Genomic DNA, 22,819 nt, shown 5'->3' on the forward strand with positions numbered 1-22,819 from the left:
TTTATCTCCCTTTCTCCTCCACCTCCTTCTTTCTCTTCTCTTCTTGCACCCATGATTTGTAATGCGGATGTGGGATGGATATGAATCAGTGTCAGGGCGGCAGCAGCAAGCCGGGTTGAGTTTCAGTAGATTCTCTGGGTCTGTCTGTACGTCTGTTTTCTAACTGGGTGCAGGAAGAGAAGGCGGGATGGCCAGAGGGATGATAGATGGCTGATAGGATAGACAGGGATAATTGATGGAGAGAAGGGGATGGATCAACTGGATGGATGGACTCAGAGGAGGTGTAAGGACAGAGGGTGGAAGACAAGAAGTAAAACAGGATTAATGGTCTCCATCGTTACTGTAGTCCTGGTAACGTGCCTGATATTTCATACATTAACACACTGAATGCGTCATGAGTTACGCTGTGGGGAACTCACAAAGCTTGCCAGCAAAGCATGAATGAAAACACACCTCTGTGGTGAAAGAAAGAGCTGGAGTCCAGAAGAGGAAGTGGACAGCTGTCCTGTCAAATGGCGGGCCCTGCTCAGACACAGCTTCCCTGAGGTGACAAATGAAATAGTCATGCGGTTCACTCTGGCTCGTTGCCGTGTCCTAGGAGGGGAGATGGTGTGTGTGTTGACTCTCACTCTCTCACATCTGGGATCCAGTTGAGCAGCTGGTTCAGATTTGGCCCAGCTTTCTCTAACTTTTGTTCCAGTTCTGCTTGTGCACTGTCGTGTTTTTTCTTTTACATTATTATTTTCAGCTTGTTGTTTCTTTTTCCTGTTTGCTCTTCTTCAACCCTGTCACTCAACCATTTTTTCTCCCCCCACCCCCGTTACTCTCACCGCGGGCAGTGTATGACGCTGTGTGGAGAAAGCTAAACAGGATTGTGTCAGAATTTTGGACCACTGACTTTAAAGGAATGGTTCTGATTTTTAAAGTGGGGTTGTTAGGGGTACTTTTAGGCAGTTTATTACATACAGTAGATGTCACCCCCAGTTTTGAGAAGCAGGCTGGGGTCCGTCATGGAAAATAAGCAATCTACTGCTGTAAAGGGGTCAGCAACAAAATGTATCTGAGGCACATAAAAGTCCTAAAAAGATCTATCTCAGTGTAAGCTTGTTATATTGAGAGTATTTTCACTGCTTTACCTTAATGTCAGACAGTGACTTCCAGTGGGAAAATGACGCTGTTACATCGCTCTCTTCAAAGCCAGACTTCATTGAGTAATCTAACATAGCTGAACACACGAGCTGCTGGTCTACCGCTGCCTCAATCAGTTATTTTTGTTTGTGTTATTGTGTGACTTAAACGTTTAAAGGGTTTTGTCGGATACACCATAGTAACACAATAACACAAACTAACTAACTGATCAAAACTGCAATAGACCAGCAGCTCAAGTGTTTACGGAGCTAAAACTGCTGTTTCTGTTAATGGAGTCTGGTGGCTTTTACATGAACATGTATGAATTACTTAAGCAACTAATGGCTTTAATGTCCGAATTGGCTGTTTGACAGAAAGGTAAAGCAGTGGAAATACTCTCAGTATAGCATACACTTAAGCAGATATTATTTTTTTTTGGTGGGACTTTTTTAGGTTGCTATGTTTATTGCTTCTTTAAACTAGGGGCGCACAGGCCGATATCTACTGCATGTAACACAGTCTATGGAAAAGTACATCATACAACCCAATATACAAAAAAACTTAAGTATTCCTTTGACCTCTGCTGTCTTTAGTAAACTCCACTTTATTTCACCGTTTATGTTTGTGTAAGGGTTTTTGATTTGTTTCACCTTCCCAGTTGCTCCTCATCTACGTCCGTCATTAATCGTCCCCTTGCAGGTTGTTGACAAAGGCTCCCTGTGCATTTGGCAGGCCCCCAGCCCTGATCCCCGCTGAATCCAAACACCCCTGCAGATCTGAAACCGCAAGTGTGATTGACAGGCCAGTCTCCTACAAAGACACAAGAAGAGACAGGAACACTGATTGCTCCCTTAAAAACTGATGGACTCCCTTCACATTCCCCCTTGTTACATTATTCAGCCCGCATCCTCGCCTCAGATCTCTGCGGAATTCCTTGTAACCAAATGAAAACATTCCCATCTGCCGTGTCAGCAGTCCCGCACTTTCTTGGATCCATCATTCCCGCCCCCACAAAGTCACACACACACACGCACTCTTTTGCACGAGGAGTGCCTCCTTCCATTTGTTGGATGGATTGCACGCTGCATACAAGTGAAAAAAAAAAATCAGAACAGCTGAAGCAAAGTCACTGGTCAATAATGGACAATATGTCCTGCAGCAGGAAGGAAGGATGGCCGTACTCAGTATACCATAGCTTTGGTGTGTGGGTGTAGAAACATGGTGGGAATTACACTGTATCTACTGTGTGTGTGTGTGTGTGTGTGTGTGTGTGTGTGTGTGTGTGTGTGTGTGTGTGCATATGTCACTATAGAGTAGACAGATGTAGCTCGCTGAACAGGGAGGTTTTGTAAGAGAGATTTTGGCCGGAGAGCAGGGAGATTAGGGCTCAACTGCATATGAAAGAAGCATAACTAAAAGTTTCACGGTGAATGCAACTTACGGTTTATTTTGGACAGTAAAACATATTAGAGCATGGACAGTTGAGGCTCCATTTTCACACATATTTTCCACAGTTTTGAAACTATTTGCATCAAATAGTAAAGGTACTGTAACCAGTGCCCTTGAGTATTGTACTAACTTTTTGGTGAAGCAAATCTTGAGAAAGCCAACTGCAGGTCCAGAGAGTAAGCTGCATGGTTTTGTGTGCTTTTATGCCTCCACATTGATCACTGTCAGAGGCATTATGTCTTTAAATTGCCTGTCCATTCCATGGTCGTGAGTGTGATATCCTAAGATGACCTTGAGGAAATTTCTTCAAATTTGGCATAAATGTCCAATGTTCAAAGGTCACTGTCACTCTGACCTTGTCCGTCTCATTTTGGTGATTGCAATATCTCAAGAACACTTGAGGATTTCTTTTCCAAATTTGGCACAAACATCTGCTTGGTCTCAACAATAAACTGATTAGATTTTGGTGGTTCAAAGGTAACAGTGACAAATGTCCAATAGGATAAAATGATAAAGTGATGACATTTTATATAAAATCGGTCAAACATCAACTTCACTGTGACATTATAATGTTCTGCAAAAATCACTTTGCTGGCCATTCCTCAACGTCATGACTCAGGAGCAGAATGGGAGACATTTGGTTGAAGTGGTGACACATATCTTGGGTGTGCTCCTTGAAACTGTGCTGATTGTATGGATCCTCTGTACTGCCGAGTTGAAGATGTGTGTGAGACATCCAGGTTTTAGAATTTGTATCTTCTTTGCCACATCATCTATATTTGAAGCAATGTCATTGACTGGTTCACAGAGGCTTGCATTCTAATCTAGACATTGTAGTTTTTCGTTGTTGTGCGTAGGATTTCAATTGCATTTCAAATGTCTTGTGTAACAATAATGCCTCTGTTGGCTAACACTTTAGTTTCCTAACAATTTCCTAGAAGGGACCTCACATGTAACTTTGAGTTCAAAGGAAGGTTGCTGGAAAGGACTGTGCAATTTGATACTGATTATAGAGAGGGTGTTTAATTCAAATCCAAGTCATTTATTCCAAGTAATGTCCAATGTAACCTTGAGCTTTTTTAGCGCACAGCAAGTCTACTGAATATTCAGAAGTTCAGATTTGTTGATTCATAAGTTTTTTCAGTCATTAAGGTTTTAGGAGAAAATCCCCCTAAAGAATAACAACTGCTTATAAACTCAATGAGACCAAGAAACTCAGCTCATCAGCTGCCTCAGAATAGTTTCTGTTTACCCCATCATTAGCATTATTTTATTAAAGAAACCTATTAGAAAATGATTAGGAACTTGTGGAATATGAAAACTTAAGTGTTACCTGATGCTGCATTGTCATAATGTTACAGAACAAATGTAGTAGAGCCTCTGAGTTAAAACAACAACAATTTGTATTTTTTGCTTATGTTTATGCAGTCCTTCCAAAGTAAACCATGACAAACTGTGCATGCATACACTGTATGCGCTCATGCATATGCACGTGCACTTTGACATTAACTGCATAGATGGTCTAGACCCCGGCTCTCTGTCCCGCATGCTTTGTTTCTCTAGCTGTCTCAGTGAGCGGGGGTATTGCGTAAGACCACCCCTTGTGCTAATGTAAACCTGTCGCTTCATTCTTTCTCAACCCCTGAACCCCCCCTCCACCTTCCAACCAGCCTCTCTTTGCCCCATCACACCAATACCACACATCCATGTCCTCATTAGTTAATACATAAATACACATATTACATGTCGTAACATGAATGCTTGATTGTCATTCTGGGAATTTGACTGAGAGAGTGTTTGAAGTTCAGTATTGAAATGAAAATCTGGCCATTGTCCTTAACTGTAAAATAATCCTCTAATGTCACTGCATCCTTGAGTCAATGTTTGGCGATACAGGCTGTATTTTGGAGTAAATTAATCACTAAATCACCAAAAATGAACATTCACAATTACAAGAATCAATGAGAGTAGCTGCGTAGCCTCAGTGTTCATTAGATGTGTAAAGTTATCCCAAACTAAATTCATCCTGTTTGTGAGTTCTGTGTCCCAGATCGTCTACGTGGCCTTCATGTTCCTTCTTCCATCACACACATGGACTCAAGATAAGGGACCGTGTGTGTGTGTGTGTGTGTGTGTGTGCTTTCTTGAACAGCCATATTGAACAGTCATGCATTGAGACCAATCTGTGTGACTTTTAAAAATGTGCTGACAGGTCATTTAGGGATTTGAGATTGCGGTCAGTGTTTATTTTACAAAATCAGTGGCTCAATGTGTGTGTGTGTGTGTGTGTGTGTGTGTGTGTGTGTGTGTGTGTGTGTGTGTGTGTGTGTGTTCACAGTAATTCAGATAATGTGTGTCATTTTTGGTGTATTGACATTTGAAAGTGTTACCTGTGATAAACCTACATAATCCTGTAATACTTGGAAACTAAGGTCATCATTGTTTTCTAAAAGGTATTCAAGCTATAGCATTCAAATTTGCTAAAAGCATACTTTAATAATTGGACATCATTGCAACCAAACAGCAGTGTATGTCTACTTGACCGGAGCAGCTACAAGTGGCCAATTTTAGTATAATTATTAAGATGAATATGTTAACCTTTAACATGAGCTCACCTTTGCTATGAATAAATTACTCATTAATTAGGTTTTTAAACCCCAGCATTGCATTATAGTGACAGGTGGCTGGCTCCAATTCCAGCATACATCAAATGAAAGGTTGCCAGTTTGTAAAGAGTGTTAACACAAACATATTAACACTAGTGGGACCTTTGAGCTGTGGGAGAAAACTGCCAACCATGAGCCAAAGTGAATGAACATAAATATCCCCGTTGACTCTTCCATCTCATGTATACATAAAAACATCCCACCAGCAAAAATCTAAAAATATTTGGCTTCCAGTCATGGGCAGATAAGTCAACAGGACCCGTGGGCACAGATATGCAAAAGCATATGCATCTCTTTGTAGGTGTTATGCATCTTTTTGTGCTTTTATGTATCCCTGTGGACATTTTGTGTCCCTATGTTGTTGTTTTGTGTGTCTTTGGGGTATTTTGTGTCTAATTGAGTGAGGTTTTGTGTTGCTTTGTAGTCATTTTATGTCTCCTTGTGGTTGTTTTTGCTTTGCATCTCTTTCTGGTCTTTTTGTGTCTCTTTGTGGACATTTTCAGTCACTTCTGGGTCAGTGTGTGTAAATTATCCATCCATTATTCCAGTGCAACACTCCAATTTTAAGTGAAATGTCTGTAATGAATAACAACCCAAAGTTAAACAGGTAACACGATTAGATGATTTATTATAACAATGTTAAATATTTTTAAAACTACACACTTAATGGAGTTTTATTCACATGCTTTAAACCTTAATTTACACCGAGTAACTGAGATCTGCGAAAGAATAAATATAAATAATAAATAAATAATAATAACGTCTTTTATATGTTTGCGCATTATATCAGTGAACCACAACTAAACCCAGAAAACCAAAACCAGATCAGGTTGCTTTTTGGCCAACATCTGGTCATGAGATGTACATGATCAGATGATGTGCCAACCAGACAGCCAGAATGTGCCTCTTCCTGACTTTCTGGCACTGATGCAACATTTGTAGATGGATAAAAGTGTAGATCGGTGGTTGTTTCCTCTTTGGCAGATCTGACAGTGGTGTCAGCAGGAGGCTTATTCCGCTGATGTTCGGTCAATGCTGCCAAAGATAACAGGAGGGAAGAAGGCTGTTCTGCAAAGCTCACTTCTTTCTTCTGGTGTACAGCTGGTTCAAAGCAACATCTCTTCTCTCTCACATCACACAGAGCCATAAATAGATGCCTTAACTTAGAATATACAGTATATCTTAAGCTCTGTTACTGTAGGTTAGTGTGGAAAGAGGGACATAATCAAATATTAACACATACCGCTTCCTTTCTAAGCCATGACCTACACAGTGTGACAAACACAAACCTCATGCTCGGAGGATGATATTTATGTCCTGAAACCGAAAAAAAATTGCAAGTTGTAGTCAAGCTAGATATCCAACAAAATCATAAATTGCAATTTAACAATAATTTCAGCATGCATGTGTACTATTTACAATGGATTAACTGTACTCTCACAAATATCACCTCCAAACAACATAAAGAGCAGAGAAGCTCAGATTAGTGTGGTGGTGTGACTTTATTCTCTGCTCAGGATGCTATTACTCCACTGTTTCCTTACATAGCAAATAGTGGTTTGCTGTTGAATTCATGCTCTGGTTGTCACCTTTAAACCCTACGGTGAAAGTTTAACTGGTTTTCATTCCATTTTGATCCCAACATATTTTAGTGTAGACATGTTTATGTCTGTTACATTTCACCATTCAATTAACTCAGCCATTCACAAGCAGACAACCTGGTCTTGAAAATTATTACAAGCAATCATAATGTCAAGAATTGGGTTTTAAATTTACCAATATTGACTTTTCCAGAGAAACATAATCCTTCAAGAGAGAATTGCATACATTGACACACCCCCCACTTTCACTTTATGTCTGTTTGAATTGGTTATGTAGGTCTATATGCTGTGTGTGTGTGTGTATGTGTGTGTTTCAGCGCTGAAACAAAAGGCAGGCCTTATCTGTGCCAGACATTCTTTAAGAAAGAAGTCATGCTCTGCGCTGAGTTAATAGGAACAGTGTCTTCTTGTGCTCAGAGAGGCCTGCGGAATGCAGATTTTACCTGTAAATCAGTTTGTATCAGTCCAATAATATCTGTATTATGTTCTCTTCAGTCATGTATCAACATTTCACAAACTGGTTTGGAATAAGTGGAGGTGACTCTTCTTTTGGCAGGTGTATGAAGAAGAATCTCTACTTCCTGTATATTTGGTAACACAAGTTTGGACAGGTGCTTTAAAGAAGTGGCTTACATCCAAATTCTTGCTTATTTTTATCATCTCTTGTCAAGTTTCCAGCTGACTACTGTTTTTTTTTTAACTACAGTGTGAGTTTTTTGACTAACTCACACTGCCATCTTGATGTACTGTGTCCTCAAAAGCCTGTGATGAAAGGAAAGGGCTGAAATATCCTAAAGGATAACATGCACTTTCATTCTGACTGAGTCTCTCTTTCTGGCTCTCAGCTGCGGGCGTGTGGGGGTTGTGATAGTTGGGTTAGTCATTGCATTCGCACCATCATAATATCTCGAGTTCCTGTAATGTAGAATCATCTACGTATGGTGAGAGATAGTGTTACATTATAAAACTGTGCTTGTAGGAAATATAAGCGCTTTTACAGGGATACTTTGCAGATTTTCAACCAGCTTTGTGTCAAAACAATGTGGGTAGTGAGTGTAAATGAACTATAACTTCACCCATCTAGCCAGTACCTAGATATCCCTCCTACCACAGGGTGAAACACCAAACACATCATCCAGTGGAGTTTTGACAGCTTCGTGTTAGTTCACATTTTTGTATTGCTCGCCACCCATGCTCCCACAGCAGAAGCAAAGATTATAGAAGTGCATCAGTAGACAGACCCGCCCCTCTTTCTCTCTCGGACTGAATTTCAATCAAACGGTATAAGTAGGCAGTTCTGATCTAATATAAACCAAAATTATGTTACCTCACTGCCTATTTCTCACCTGAAATGTCTCTTAAATAGATATTTTATTGCCATGTTTAGCTGTAATGGCAAGAGTTTGTGAACAGGTGGGCACCATATTGTTTCCTGCACAGAGGCTGAAAAAACTGAGAACAAACGATGAAAGCAAGCAGCGCTGATGAAATATAAGCCAAGAGCCTGTTACTGCATTGCCTTTTTCTCACCTCAAAGATTTTGAAAAACACATTTTTAGCTCAACATTTTACTGTTACATGAGATTGTTTCTTGCCTGCCAGCCGCCATTGTTTCACATGTACGAGTTTGCACGATGTCACCCACCAGCAGGAACATTTATTGGTCCAGTGCGGCACTGTGCATTCTGACAGTTGTAGATTTTCTACCTCTTCAGCAAGAGCCTCCCTTTTCTCTGTTTCCTCTGGTCATGTAGCGCCAATTTAAAAAATATCTGCGTCTTTCTACTGTGTAGACATCCTGTTTTTATTAAACGGGAGAATTGATTCTTCCTATGTGAAGAAGCAGCTGGGTACAAATTCAAAAGGCACAGTAGCTTCGATTCACGGCTCAACTATAATGCAAAGACATACTGTGCTACTGTATACCGATACTGATCCTTTGTAGATCATCAGTCCAGTTGAACTGTGTGCACAAAAGCCAATGGGAAGCTACTGTATCCACTACATATAGCCTCTTGTGTCTGTCTGGGGAAAGAAAACTCTTGTTGATACATACATTCATTCCCTCACAGACTTATATATAGATGTGATGTAAATATTTAGCTGTGGTATTAACACAAGATCCAAGATCCTATATAAGTCATTGCTTTCTGTCCTACACTTTGTCCTCTGGACTTTAGAGAGGATAATCTTTCATCTCTACACTCCACTGCTTCTCTGTCATCAATCAGCTGGCTGTTAGCTGGATGCAAAGAGGACGGAAGCAAAAAGAGTCCTGGGAACAAAGTGCTTACACACCACAGGGGGTCTTCTTCCTCCCCTGCATTTCTCATGCAAGCCGCATCTGTGTGCGTGTCGGCTGCTGCTTAAACCCCACTGGGAGGGCAGCGAAGGTTAAAGAGGTTGGAGTATGGGATGAGCTTGCGGTCCCTTTTTTCATGCTGTCCTTTTTGGCTTCCTGCTGCTTTCAGTCTGGTTGGAGCTCAGCTGTGCCATCCCAGTTTCTCAACTTAAATCACATAAATGATAATCTACAGGGAGTGTTGCTGTCATGTTGCATCAAGTCATCTTGGCATTCCTGTGCTTGATCAGGTTCGTAGATGCACTGTTTGTCCATCCATTCATCTTCAAACTATTTCTTTTACCCCCTAATTTGAGAAGATGGGACCCATCATTTACACAATGTGGGGAGTGTGTGTGCATTCCTCAGAGCGTGAGTGATGCATGATCAAACGTGCCCCTCAAGCCTGAAATGGTTCAACGCCAAAACGCCCAACTCCACCCAGGCCACAGCTCTCCTCCCCTGGGACAAAGGACATAAGGCTTTATGGGCCCAACTTGTGTTTGGTTTTATAAAATGTAAAACTTGTCAGGATATGCGAGCTGTTTGCAAAGTGCTTCTCGGTGTCTGATGCTGATGCACAGGGCTCCTCTTTCTAACTGGAGACAATGCAAACAAGCAAGTGAGCACACATGAGATTGTCACTTTTCCCAAAGTTAATGTCCTAATTTGCTCCGTGCGTCAGCAAACAGGCAAATTAGTGTTTTGCTTGTTTGGAAAAGGCTTAGTGCACCTCTGATGAATTCTCACAGCAACAGCAGGACGTTCTTTGGCTCGCTATGGGATCTATACGCTCCCTGAATGTTGTAATTGATTGTAGTATTTCTCTGCAGTTTTTCGCACTTCATCTGTCACTCGCTTGCTGTATGTTAGGAAGAGGTGTTAGATGAATTGAGCTTTCAACTAACTCCAATGTCAAGCAATCCATGGCAATACTAGATGCTCAGAGGAAATGGTGGACTACAAAGAGCAAGAAAGTAAGCATAGGTAGGAGGTCAGGGTGAACAGGTGAGTCAAACAAACACAGGACTTGAGGCCGCTGTTTGTGTCCTGTGTGAGACCAAAAGTTGTTTTAAACTTGATCATTTTCCTTAACCATACAAAGTAGTTTTGCTGTCTAATCCTAAGAAAGCTTATTTTGAAAAGACCCTATGCATGTAATGATGTAAACTGTATATTTCCTGTGAACATGGGAATTGAAAAGGCACCATGCCTATAATGAGTGGAAACTGACATGTCCAGAACTAATGATAGAGGGGTGAATAGAGTGTCACAGCGTTCATACCAAGCGGCTGTATTTAACTATTTAGGAGAGAGAATGTGTGGGTTTCCATATGACATTTAGCTTACATGGATGACATTGAGGTGCCATCAACTTGTGGCTGCATCTTTTCTACCACAGCTTCTTTTGCAATGTTTTAAAATGATCTGTAACCATTAAATGAGTGAAAATGGCTTAATCTACTGACCACCACACAGAGCCATAATGTTGGGGCTCACTGCCTCCTGCTGTGAGGATGCAGCGGAAATGAGCCCAACACGCTGCACCATGAACATCATTAGGGTTTTTTTGTTATGGTAATCAGAGCGATTTGAGCTGAAAATGTGCTGAAACTTAGTGCCACTTGAATTCACAGCATGAGTGAACACTGAACCAGCAGGAGGGAGTGGGGCAGCTGTGTGTGTTTGTGCATGACAGCATATACATGTATGTTAATATGTGTAAATTTAGAGTTCGGTGGAGCAGATTATGTTTTTTTTTTATAATTTTATTACCCTCTTTTCACTTTCACCAGTTCAAGACTTTCTGGCAACAGTACAATTCTGGTCACTTGATGATGATGTAACTCACGCTGCATTTCTCTAAGTCAGCAGAGTGGCTTCCTGTGGAAAACGGTCACTGAGTTTTTCCCTGTTTTGCCCTCAGCTTTTCTCTCTTGGCAAAAGAGGAGAGAAATATGTTGCATTTTCCGAGAGAAAGTTCCACCTGGCTTGAGTTGTGGTTACAATACATTAGAGAGAAATCATTTCTGTTCACTTCGCACTCTTGAGCTTCCAACACACTTCCTGTTGGCCTGCTGATGGAATGTACTCTGGAATGATAAAATGACGTTCCCACATCCCAGACTGCTCCACCAGAAATATTTACAAGTGGATTGTGTTTATAGAGAGTGGTGTACACAAATTCTGCTTATGACTTATGATAACAAAGCCGCATCCCATTTGAGCTAATGGTCTGCTTTAGTGGGGCCAGCAGTCAGGTGGTCTGACAGCCACTGGGAAGCAGTGAAACTGACTTATGGTGTGTTTGTGGTAATGCTTTGTTCAATTATAGAGACACTGCACAGACAATTGTGCGGCCTCTGTTGTCCATTATCCTCTGCTGCTTATCACATCCTCTACTGTAAGACTTTAACTCAATCAATCGTTCCTGCAGATGCCCCTGATAGCTTAAAGCAAGAATCAGCCGGTATTGCATTATTATAGCCATGTCCTTTTATAAACGTTGCATTTACTCACTGTGAACTAGTGCTGATGACCAGACATTTTGACAATTAGTAAATTTAAGTCATTTATCAAGCAAAAAATTTGCTGGTTGTGACTCTGAAATGCAGGGTTCCTGTGGTCACGAAAAAACGGTAAAAGTCATTGAATTTCACAATCACACTTTCCAGGCCTGGAAAAGTAGAATGTTTTAGAAAAGTCATGGAATTTTGTTGTGTGTAATGAAACTGTCACAGCAGTCTTGTGTGGATAACCTTTCACAAAAATAAACAATAAACATTAGCAAGTTTAATTTCTATAGATGACGACGTGACATAGCTCTAATATACTTAAATGTGTGACAGTGATTTGCCTGTTGTCATATATGTTTTTTTTTTATTTTCTCCCAATGTTACATCTCTCCCTCCATGTATGCCAGCCAAGTGAAATTATATTAGAATAAAGTTTGAATCTGATATGTTAGAAAAATGCTGGGAATGCTTATGAAAAAAAAAATGATTATGGGCCCCTAAAAATTCATGGAAAAGTTTTGAAATTATATCCATGGAAATGTGTGGGAACCCTGTGAATGTGAGTTGCTGCTTTTCTCTGTTTTAAATTTAAAAATTCTCTTTTTTTTCCTAGTGGTCGGACAAAACAAGTATTTCGAGGATATCGCCTTGGGCTCTAGGAAACTGTGACAATCTGTTGATAGAAAAATGTAGCTGACAGATTAATCACTCGTAACTGCTGTGAAGATTTTATGTCATGATTATCCTGGCCAAAATTATTGCGATTTACAATAACCACTTAACCTATTTATTATGAAATAAATATTTTATTATTTCACATATTTGATACACATCTTTTTAGTGAATATCATGTTTAGTTAAAAACAAAAATCCAGACTTTTTGACCATTTAAAATGGCGTTATACCTTCTGATCTGAAAAATGTCAATGCTTCATAAATATCGTTTACATTTTTTGAGGTTGGTGCATATGCAGCCTGTTTTTGCAGAGTCTCTTTCATTGTTTTTTGCCCAGCAGTCTCTTTTGGTGCTGCTGGACAAAATAATCACAATTATCTCAGTAATGGAAATTCACCATGATGACTTCTTGTGAGTGCATTTATCCTGATCTGCAATAAAATTGTATATCGTATATCATCAGTTTCAATACCTTACCACTTTATTTGCAAGATATATATCGTAAGTTAAGACTTGACACAGGAAAATGGGGTAAAAATCTTACTCTGTTCCAAAGTAACACGTCTACCAAGACCTGTTAAAATCACTTAAAAAAATGTTATTTCATGTTTAAAATAATAATAATAATAATAATAATAATAATAATAATGATAATAACATGTTGTGGTTTTATGAGTCTCCTCTGGTTTCCTGGATTATTAATGAGCTCTACATGTGTTGGTATGCTGATTTTGTTATCTTTGGACAGAGCCAGTCTGGCTTGTTTCAAGTCTTCATGCTAAGCTTAGCTAACTGGCTACTGGCTGTAAATTAATCATACAGATATTAGAGTGATGTCAGTGTTTTCTTCTCTCAGCAAATAAGAGTATTTCCCAAAATGTGGAACTGCTCCTTTGAATATAATTTTACCTTAAAGGAATAGTGCAACAAAACATGACTTAACGCACTGACTCAGCACATTACTTAAGTTTAATACCATTAAGGTGAAGCTCGAGGACACAAGTAAGGGTTGTTTTTGTCAGCATCATGTTTGGTCTCTTTGTCTTATCCGCCATCAGCGCAGTCAAATGTTTTTTCAGGGAATGAGTGTGATGTTTGTTGTGTGTTGGGAGGCGGGGGTTTTAGGGGAAGCAGTGAAGGCGTCTTTGTTAGCCACACATAATATACTAGTGTTTGGTTATTGGTGTGAAAAGGCAGTCTGTTTAGGCAAGTGTGTGTGTGTTTTGTGAGAGGATCATTTACTGGAGGCTCTTTTGATAGAGTCTGTGCACGTGCATTTGCTAATAGCGGTATTGAGAGTTAAATAGAGATGCAATTTGTTGAATGGATGATGACTAAACAGCTCCAAATGTTTGAACAATTTCTGTCAGAAAAGGGGAGCTTTTGAGATTAATATGCTCACCTATGGATTTGGTATTCTCTCCCTGTTTTTCCTTTTGTGTACTGATACACAGGCTGTCTTTCTCTCAAACGCACAGTCCTAAGATTCATGCCAGCAGCTAATGAAGGAGGGTTACAGACAGACAGCAGGCAGACAGAGAGACTGTCAGATGGACAGACGGAGGCGTGCACAAATGAAACAATGAGAAAAGGGGGAAGAGATGATTTCTGCAGGGAGAACGCTGTCATGAACAAAAATTAGAGCAAAGCACTGAGACGATTTGACAACATGATTCGTCTCCTTCCACAGAGAACCTCTTTCACAATGCAGTGGACTGATGTAAAGCTGCAAATGTTTGTACAGGGTGACCAAAATTGGCTTTTAATATAGGGGCTGGATGAGTGTGGTTTAGGATGTAAGAACAAAGAGATGAAGGATGGGCTGCTATTACTGTCCCCACCCCAAAACCACCTGCGCCTATTCACTGTCTGACAAAGACGACTAGACCTGTAATTAATGGTTTTATCTTAAAATCTGCAAATCTCTATTTGGCAAACACATGGGGGTGATTTTATGTTTCTAATGTGGTTTTGTCTTGCAACAAGTGATAGTATGCATATTAGAATTAAAGAAATATCAATCAAGTAAAAAAATATTTTCAAAAGTTTGAAACCCACTGACAATAAGATGAAGATGACAGAATATGATTGATCTTTTTGCAGCAAGCAGCACTGACCACAGAGTCTCAGTAGCTTTTAGGCATCAGTATGCTACTCAAGGGCACTCTGTCTGCGGCAGCGGGCAATGCAGATGCGCCACAAGCTGCGCTATAGCCACTGTAACACACCGGCCTGTCTGCGAAAAAGACGTATCAGCAGGTTGTTGTGTTTTTGATAGATTCTCTCTCTCAGGGAGTGAAATGTTGTTAGAAAAGGAGCGTTTCTGGAAAAGATTGTAAGGGAGATGTACAGGGACAGACACATCAGACAGACAAAGAGGAAATTGGTCAGTAAAAAAAGCGTGAGTAATGCTGATGCCTGTTGCCATGGTGATTGGGGTCAATGAATGGTTGCCATGGAGCTCGCTACTTGGAATGCTGGGAAGGGGATATTTTGATGTGTGTGTGTATGTCTGTGTGTGCCGTCTGAAGTTGTGGGTGGAGGATGATGAAAGCGTGTATCCATTATAAATGAGACCGTTTGAATCTCTCTGTGTACTTACAGTACAGGCGACTAAATGACAACAACAAAGACCCCCTACTGTTCACTTTCTTTCTATACTTTCTTCTGACAATAGAAAGTTACGCTACTATAAATCATGAGTGAGCCTAAATACCTAACCTACAAAATACAAAAGAATATTGAAATTTTGAAAAGGACCAAATTTTAATTTAGTTTTTACACAAAATGTAACTTGACAGGAATTAACCATTTGTTTGGGTGTATGATGGAGACAGTATTACCTTTCAGATGCTATTTTCAGCCCCTATTTGGTTTGAATTATGGAACTTGAGTTAATGAATTATGGTAATTAGGTGCTATGTACTATTGGGGGGACTGTATGGATTTGAAAAATTTGCCACAATTTGAGTAAATTAAAGGAGCAATCCAATTTATTTGGAAAGCTGTTTTTGTAATTTTCGGTGGATGATCTGGATAAAATAGTCTGTCAAGGTATATATAATTTTATTGTGATATGTCATGATATCTTCTGGCAAACCAATTAAGAGAGAATGTAAATGAGTGACAATTGGATGTGTGGGGAAAAAATGCTAGAAATTAGTATTGGGATATTTTTGCATGGCAATTTTGTGTTGCCATAGGTTACCATACAAGCTGCTGCTAATTAATCATTCACACACACACACACACACACACACACACACACACACACACACACACACACACACACACACACACACACAATTTTGGGTTTGGTATCTTGCCCAAGGACACATCAACATGTCGACTGGAGGAGCCGGGTATCAAGCCTCCAGTCTTACATTCTGTGGGCTCTCGCCTAAGTCAAACCCACGGTTAGGGCTGCATGATATGAAATATGTTATACGCGATAACATTGTTGAGTGTCATGATAACGACATTGGTTGTGATAAAGTGATATTGAAATATACTCAGTTTTCTGTTTCATTTAGTACACTGCTTAAATAAAACAAATTGCTTGCTGAATTTAGAAGATAAAAGGGAACTATTTCCAATTTTTTTTTAGTTGAATAAATTTGACATTGAACTGAATGCCAAAGAGCACCAATGCAAAAATGCATTTATATATGCAGTTTTCTACTGATACTCTCTTATAACTAACTCTAAAAATCCTTGAGTGCAATATCAGTCTTTCAACATGTGTTTCGACATCTCATCGACAATAAGAGAGGATATACTGTGCAGCCCTCCCCACCATTACTATATGCCATGCCTGACATGTCTATTCTCAGTGATGTTGAGGATAATTGTGTCTTAGAAGCCCATGAGGGCGCAGCACCATTAGGCGTGCATGCATGTGTATAAGACAATTACGACGGTAAAACATGCATGAAGATACTCTAAAGTAACTTAATTTATGGCTGTTCATCGTCTTCAAGGCATGAAAATGTTGTCTTAGAAAAATGTTCAAGCTGTCTGCAAGCAATTGTTCACACAGCAGCGAAAGAGTACCATGACTTATTCATCGTCTTCGTTTAGCAGGAAGTAAAAGTACGTGTTTGTGTGTGGGGAACTAAACTTGGATTTAGATTTAATGTTTTATGTGTACTTTGGGTCCTAGTAGCATAGTGGAGCTTTCTGGTGAAAACTGTGTGTTTAGTGGGTTTCTGGGTCAGTGTGTGTGTGTGTGTGTGGCCTGTCATAGTCTGCATCTAATTCATTTGTTTATTTCTGTTGTCTGTCTGTGTGCTCAGTCTGCCATTGTACATCTCAGTCATTTGTTTATTCACCATTATATGTCTGTCTGTCTGTGTGTGTGTGTGTGTGTGTGTGTGTGTGTGTGTGTGTGTGTGTGTAGACTACACACTAGATGATTGGATTTGCTTTTTATCCACCTGATGTCAGTAGAAAATGAGGTCAGGCCCATCACAGCCTGATTTGCTGAGTCAGCATGGAAATATTTGTAGAGATACAGGAATTACATTAAAAACTGTTGATTCTGTAAACTGTCTGTGATACATTAGTTAAGTACAGTATGCTTGTATTCAAAGTGCTCATCTGTCATTCATATACACACACACACGCATTTTAGGTCAGTGGTGCAGATTAGGAAGCACCACAGAAGAGGTTGATAGTAAATTAAGACTTATCCAGGGCACACATGCGCACACACACTTTGCATTGATGCTCCAATACATTTGATGAGACACTACAGTTGTAGCTTGCTCATTGTTGCCCCTGTCCCCTTGTTGAGCATCATGTATCTTACTCTACGCAGTCACATGTTTGTTTTACTCAAGGCACATTATGTCTAACAGACATGTATCATGTCATTTCCTGTGAATATCTTTGTTAATGTCTGCTTGGGCTTGTCTGGTATCAGAGGACTTGTTGTTCGCTCTGCCGCTGTCCCCCTGGTCCTTGAAGTGATGCTGATGTGGATGTGATGCCATGTGACACATTGAGTCTGGAAGACATGGGGGGCTCAGATATATCTCTAAGCTGGAGGCCGTGCCGTGCTGTGGGTGTGTGTGTGGCTCTCGTGTGAAGAGATGCGAGAGGATAGCCACGCAAGCTTCATGCTAGAGTACACACACGGCGTGGGGGACAAGAATAGACTCTCACTAGTGTGGATGATTGTTTGGGGCTGATGGGAGTGCACGTGGAGCTTGTGCACGTGAGATTCCCCTCCCCCGCCCTCACTGGTGATGTCAGACCCTGTACAGTATGCTACCACTGGCAACGAGTATGATCCCATCCCCCCCCTCCTGACAGGGCTGCATCATCATCATCATCATCAACACTGCAGAAGCTTTGGGGTTTTCCTCCAGCATTCAAACACACACACACACTGAACACACACACTGAACACACACTGGAAGCAAGTGTCATTGAGACCAGATTTTGAAACACACATATTTATCTTCTTCATGCAGCCTTCATGTCTTGCAGCATTTCCCATAATCTTCCTTGGGAGTCAATTTTGCTGCATTTCACTTTAATGTCATAATTCTCTGGTGCATTTTCTTATGGAAACACATTAATAGCTGAGATACGGGCTGCTGTAGGGGGTATTAAAAGAGAAAAATAAGGACAAACATACTTTGAAAAGCTTACACACTCTCAAACACACACATTTTTCCTCAGATGGATTACTGAACAGGCCTATTAGGCTCAGGACCAAGTGTCAGGATCCCTCCTGGCCTTCACCTACAAAATGTCAGTTAAATGAACGCATAGCCTACTGACCAGAAAGAGACTCAAAATGACCAAAAAGAGACACAAATAAAATTAAAAGAGACACAAAATAATGACAGAACGACAAAATGATTAAATAGACACAAATTCACTTAAGAGACCCAAAACACTACAAAAGGGGATAAAAAAAATCACAAGGAGACACAAAATGACTACAAAGACATAAAATGACCTCAAAGAGATCTAAACGGCTACAAAAAGACAGAAAACAGCAAAAAGGAGACACAAAATGACAACAGAGGGACACAAAATCACAAAAAGATGCGTGAAGACAAAGATGCCGTAAACTACCATTGTGTGTCCTGCTCCTTCGTAGGAGAGGTTTTAGGGCCCTTTACATATCTGTGCCCAGGGCCCCATTGTCTCATAATCCGTCCATGATTTGCCTCTGCAGTGCTGTTTTGGTATTTAACCTTGCCAGAGCCAACAACCTTCTTAGTGTATTGATTTCCAAAGCTCAATTCACTTTGACAAACACGCACAAACATGCTTGTCAAAACATGCTGGAAACAAAAACACGACATGCATCCCGTCTGCAACACATTGCACCAGTCATCCTATTTTCTAAACCCTGTGCTGAACTTGAAAACTTGGATCAATAGTGTACCGGCTGTGTCTGTATTAAATGTCGTCCCTGCATCCTCGTCATCAAATGTCAGTCACAGTTTATTGGCAGCGTGTGCCGCCAGAGACACTACACACTTGTAATGAGCTTATGCTCTCGATCGAACAGCTGTTTTGACATTGAGTGTGTTTGGTTCACAGTGACTTAATGGAGGGCATGATGTTGTTGGGAGCGGAGCTTGGATGTGCAGTGCTGTATTTTCTAATTGACACGCAGCTAAAGAGCAGAAACTATAAGCCAGTTTGATGGATTAGGCTGCATGCCCCAACAACAATACTCAAGTGCGACAAACGACTCAGACGGCTCAATGAAAGGTCTTACAACTGTGATTTCCAGCTTTCTCTCTTTCCTCTTTGAAACAATATAAATCAGACTTCTGTGCGGACCACACACACAACCGCCTGCTGTGTCAGTGTCATGTTGTGGTAGAGTAAAGTGCAGTCTGTATAAACAGTGTGCGTTCTGGATGAGAGATGAAAAACACAAGTGGGGGAAAGACACTCATCAAGAATTAGCTAAACATCTCAGCGCATTGTGGAGCAGAAAGGAATTCTGGGAATGTTTTTCTCTGGAGCAGGTGCTGAAGCTTCAGACTGACATCTCAGCTGTGACCTTCCTCTTAGAAGCATTATCAGGCCGAGTCACGACCTTTATGATATAAACTAGCTGAGCTGGTTGCTTAATTGTTTACATGCTTTTCCTCCAACTCTGCGAAGCATCTGTGCTATGACGTATAACATCAGCTGTCAGCGTGTTTTCACAGGGTTAAAAAGTCAGAGAAGAGGGTGGGTAGAGATTGTATGATGAGATCATCGTCTCCCGGAGTTTTGGGGTTACGGCCGACGTGTTCCAGCACGAGCAGGGTGTGACGCTGATCCTTGGCTTGATTGTCTCCAGTAAGCTCAGCTGATCCTGAGCTCTGGAGACAAATAGAGAAATAAGTTCATATTTATATGTTTACAGAGTGCTGCAGGAATGAGTCCTAAAACCCAGAAATGAGTTAGCATTTTTTGCACTTCTGGTTTCCTTGTCTAAAGTGGATTGGTTTTTTGAATGGGTTTTGGTTAGATCCATGAAGTAAGGTCTGCGGTTAACACAAGCTTTAGAGATTTTCCGTCAAAATCCCACCTGTGAATTCTGAAGCTTTTACATGTCTTAAAAAAGACCGTTGCTATCATGTGGCTAAATGAGAGTATAGAATGTTATTATGCGAGCACAGCTTTACAGCCTTGTTGTGGTGGTGATGTTGAAGTCATGTGACAATGGTGTAGTTATTATATAGCCTAACATTTACTTTTCACTTCTGGCAACTCTGTTTATGCTTCAAAAATGATTAAAGTGGTGTTTATTATTATTATATCTTGCTAAACAAAGCATGTAATGCTGTATTCATACTGCAAGCAACACAGCAAAAGGCTACAAGTCATTTTTAATGAAAACCAGTGACATGAAGCTACAAACTGACATCTGACTCTTCTTGCTGTGTGACAAGTCAGATCGCAAATAAAAGTGCTCCAAAGCCGAAGGAAGCATCAACCATTTGTATGTTTTTGTTGCTAGCTGTGTTATTAAGCTTATTTAGCTGAAGCTATCCTAGTTCTTTTTGCATTACCGGCAGTGAAATGTGATGTTAAAATGGAGCATTAATCAAAAGCATAGATATATTTTTGACCAAATACAAACTTAAGATGATGTTAAGTGGAGGTCCTTTGTTGCAAATAGCAGACACACACATGCTCATGATGACATAGTAACTTTGTCAAAGGGTGTTAGAGTAACACTTGGATAATGTAGCTGGCCGTGCTGTTGCGTGTGCTTGCAGTGTGAACACAGCATAAGTGTCATTAACTTTTGTTTGCCACAGAGCTTAATTTCTGCAATAATCTAAAAGCCAATGGAGAAATCCTACTGGCTTTTATCAAGGGTGATGCCAGCTTACTGAATGCTAACCTAAAAAAACGTCACCACTGCAATCTGTTTGACTTTCTTTTCGTGAATGTTTCGCCTCACGTGATTTCTTGGTGTATATAGGTACAGTGCGTGTGTCCGAGAAATCAGAAATACAGTTTGACATAGTAGGACCCCAAGTGCAGTATCTGTGGCACACATATAGGGAGTTGCCATAACAACTGACCCTATTAATGTGCATGTTCCTGCCTGTGCATGTGTGTGTGTTTGTATCTTACACACTAATGGAAGGAGACCCCCAGGGAAAGGATGGTCAAGGCCTACCCAAACCACCTGGCACATACACACACACTCACAGTCCCATTTTCTTCATATTTAGTGTCCATTAAAAAAACATAAAAAATAACTATTAAATTTAGAGTACTTTAATGCATTATTGTTATTCTTGTTTAAAATCTAAAACTGCCAGTACCCAATATAAAGCAGTTACTGTTGCTCCTACCTCTTTTATCAGCTCATCTTATAGATACTTAAGCACCAGTTCATGTCTCTGCATGATGTCATTCATTGATTTTGCAGCTCGGACCATGGCCACTAATCTTCCAGAGTGATGCCTGTGTCGATGCAGTCATTAGGATTAATGTTTTCGAGTCTGTGAGACTGTGATGTGTGGCGACTGATTGCAGCTTAATTTTCATTGGGGGATAAAATAAAGATACTGTAAAAGCTTAGACAGCGTGGCTCGTGTTTGCATGCACAGAAGTACACTACAATATACTTTTACATGTCCGTCTGGTTATTTTGCTTTCTTTTTCAGGCATGCTTTTATCTCTTACTCCTTTTGTTCCTTTCACATTGTTTGTCTGCTTTGTCTAAGTCACAGACATAGTTATTTATTACCTGTCACTGTGCCATTGTGGCATACCACTAATCCAAGTATCTTTCCCCAAACAAGAGTTTGAATCCTGACTGTGACTGTAATGGTTTTCATCTTAACGTGCAGTTCCTCTTCTCAGAAATGGCAGTCCGGTTTGTATAGAGTCTGGTATAACTGAAGAGCAGATCTGATTAACAGTGTGGCTTTGTGTTCTCTCTCTCTGCAGGGCTGGCATTGATGATGTGGAGACAGATGTGGTAGAGATTGAGGCAAAGCTCGACAAGGTAAGGACCACGCAAATTTCTGTTTTATCTGTAGACAGCGCTGCCCATTAAAATGTCAAATTTGAGGTATATACTGAGTGTGTATGTTGCTCTAAACAACTGTTGAATTGTGTTTCTTTCGCCATGTGTCTAATGAATATTACTCAAAAACAAAGATACATTTACATTGTTTACGTTGCTTGAATAAAAAAACGCCACCAGATGTGAGTATTGATGTTGTCTATGAGCCGTATTTTCTTTAGACACTGTGAAACTGATTATAGAACCCTCTGTCTGTCTGTCTGTCTGCTGTGCTCTCTGTAATTGTGTTTTTTTAAATCTATCTTCCTCTCGCTCTCCGTTATCTAAATGTCAAGGCTATTTAAACCAGGAAACACTGCAGACTTGAGTTATTATATTTAATAGGTTCATGCACTGCCAAATAGTGCACGCAGACACACACACACACACACACACACACACACACACGCACACATACACACACATACACGCACACGCGTATGTTGGAGCTGGTGCATGCTGAAGCACTGAGCAAACACTGATTAATGCCACAGAGGCAGGTTTTATATTCTGTAGTATGAAAGCAGAGCAGCCCTCTGTTATCTGAGCATGTGATGTCTTTTGTTTGCCCTGCTTAACCAGAGAAAATAATACAAGCAATGCAACAACAGCTTATCATAAATTCTGTGTTTGCAAGATGTGAAATAAAGCTATTTCCGCTCATTTAACACCCACCATGACAATGGCAACGGCATATTTATAAGGTTTAAATTACTCTGCAGCACATTATACTTGGATTATTTTTACAATAGGGTGTTCTTTTTAAACTTGAATACAATGACCAGGGGTGTAGCACCAAATTCTCAGACCTATGCATAGGTAGTCTCTGTGGGCCCCCACACCCTTCCTCTCTTGGTCTATCTCTCTCTCTCACGCAATTTTTTAGTCA

The 22,819-nt window shown here is 40.3% G+C and overlaps 1 protein-coding gene across 2 annotated transcripts in view; it reads left to right on the forward strand.

The window, feature by feature from the left end:
* Nucleotides 1-22,819, forward strand: part of LOC121953896 (arf-GAP with coiled-coil, ANK repeat and PH domain-containing protein 3) — a 76,438-nt gene that overhangs the window by 16,049 nt on the left and 37,570 nt on the right. For both annotated transcript variants that reach the window (XM_042501170.2, XM_042501178.2), the window contains exon 2: nt 21,813-21,870. In XM_042501170.2, the coding sequence (XP_042357104.1) occupies nt 21,813-21,870 (58 nt within the window). The remainder of the gene's footprint in view (nt 1-21,812; nt 21,871-22,819) is intronic.

This window comes from Plectropomus leopardus, chromosome 2, assembly GCF_026936395.1.
Source record: "Plectropomus leopardus strain MGB_pleo_1.0 chromosome 2, ASM2693639v1, whole genome shotgun sequence".
NCBI lineage: Eukaryota > Metazoa > Chordata > Actinopteri > Perciformes > Serranidae > Plectropomus > Plectropomus leopardus.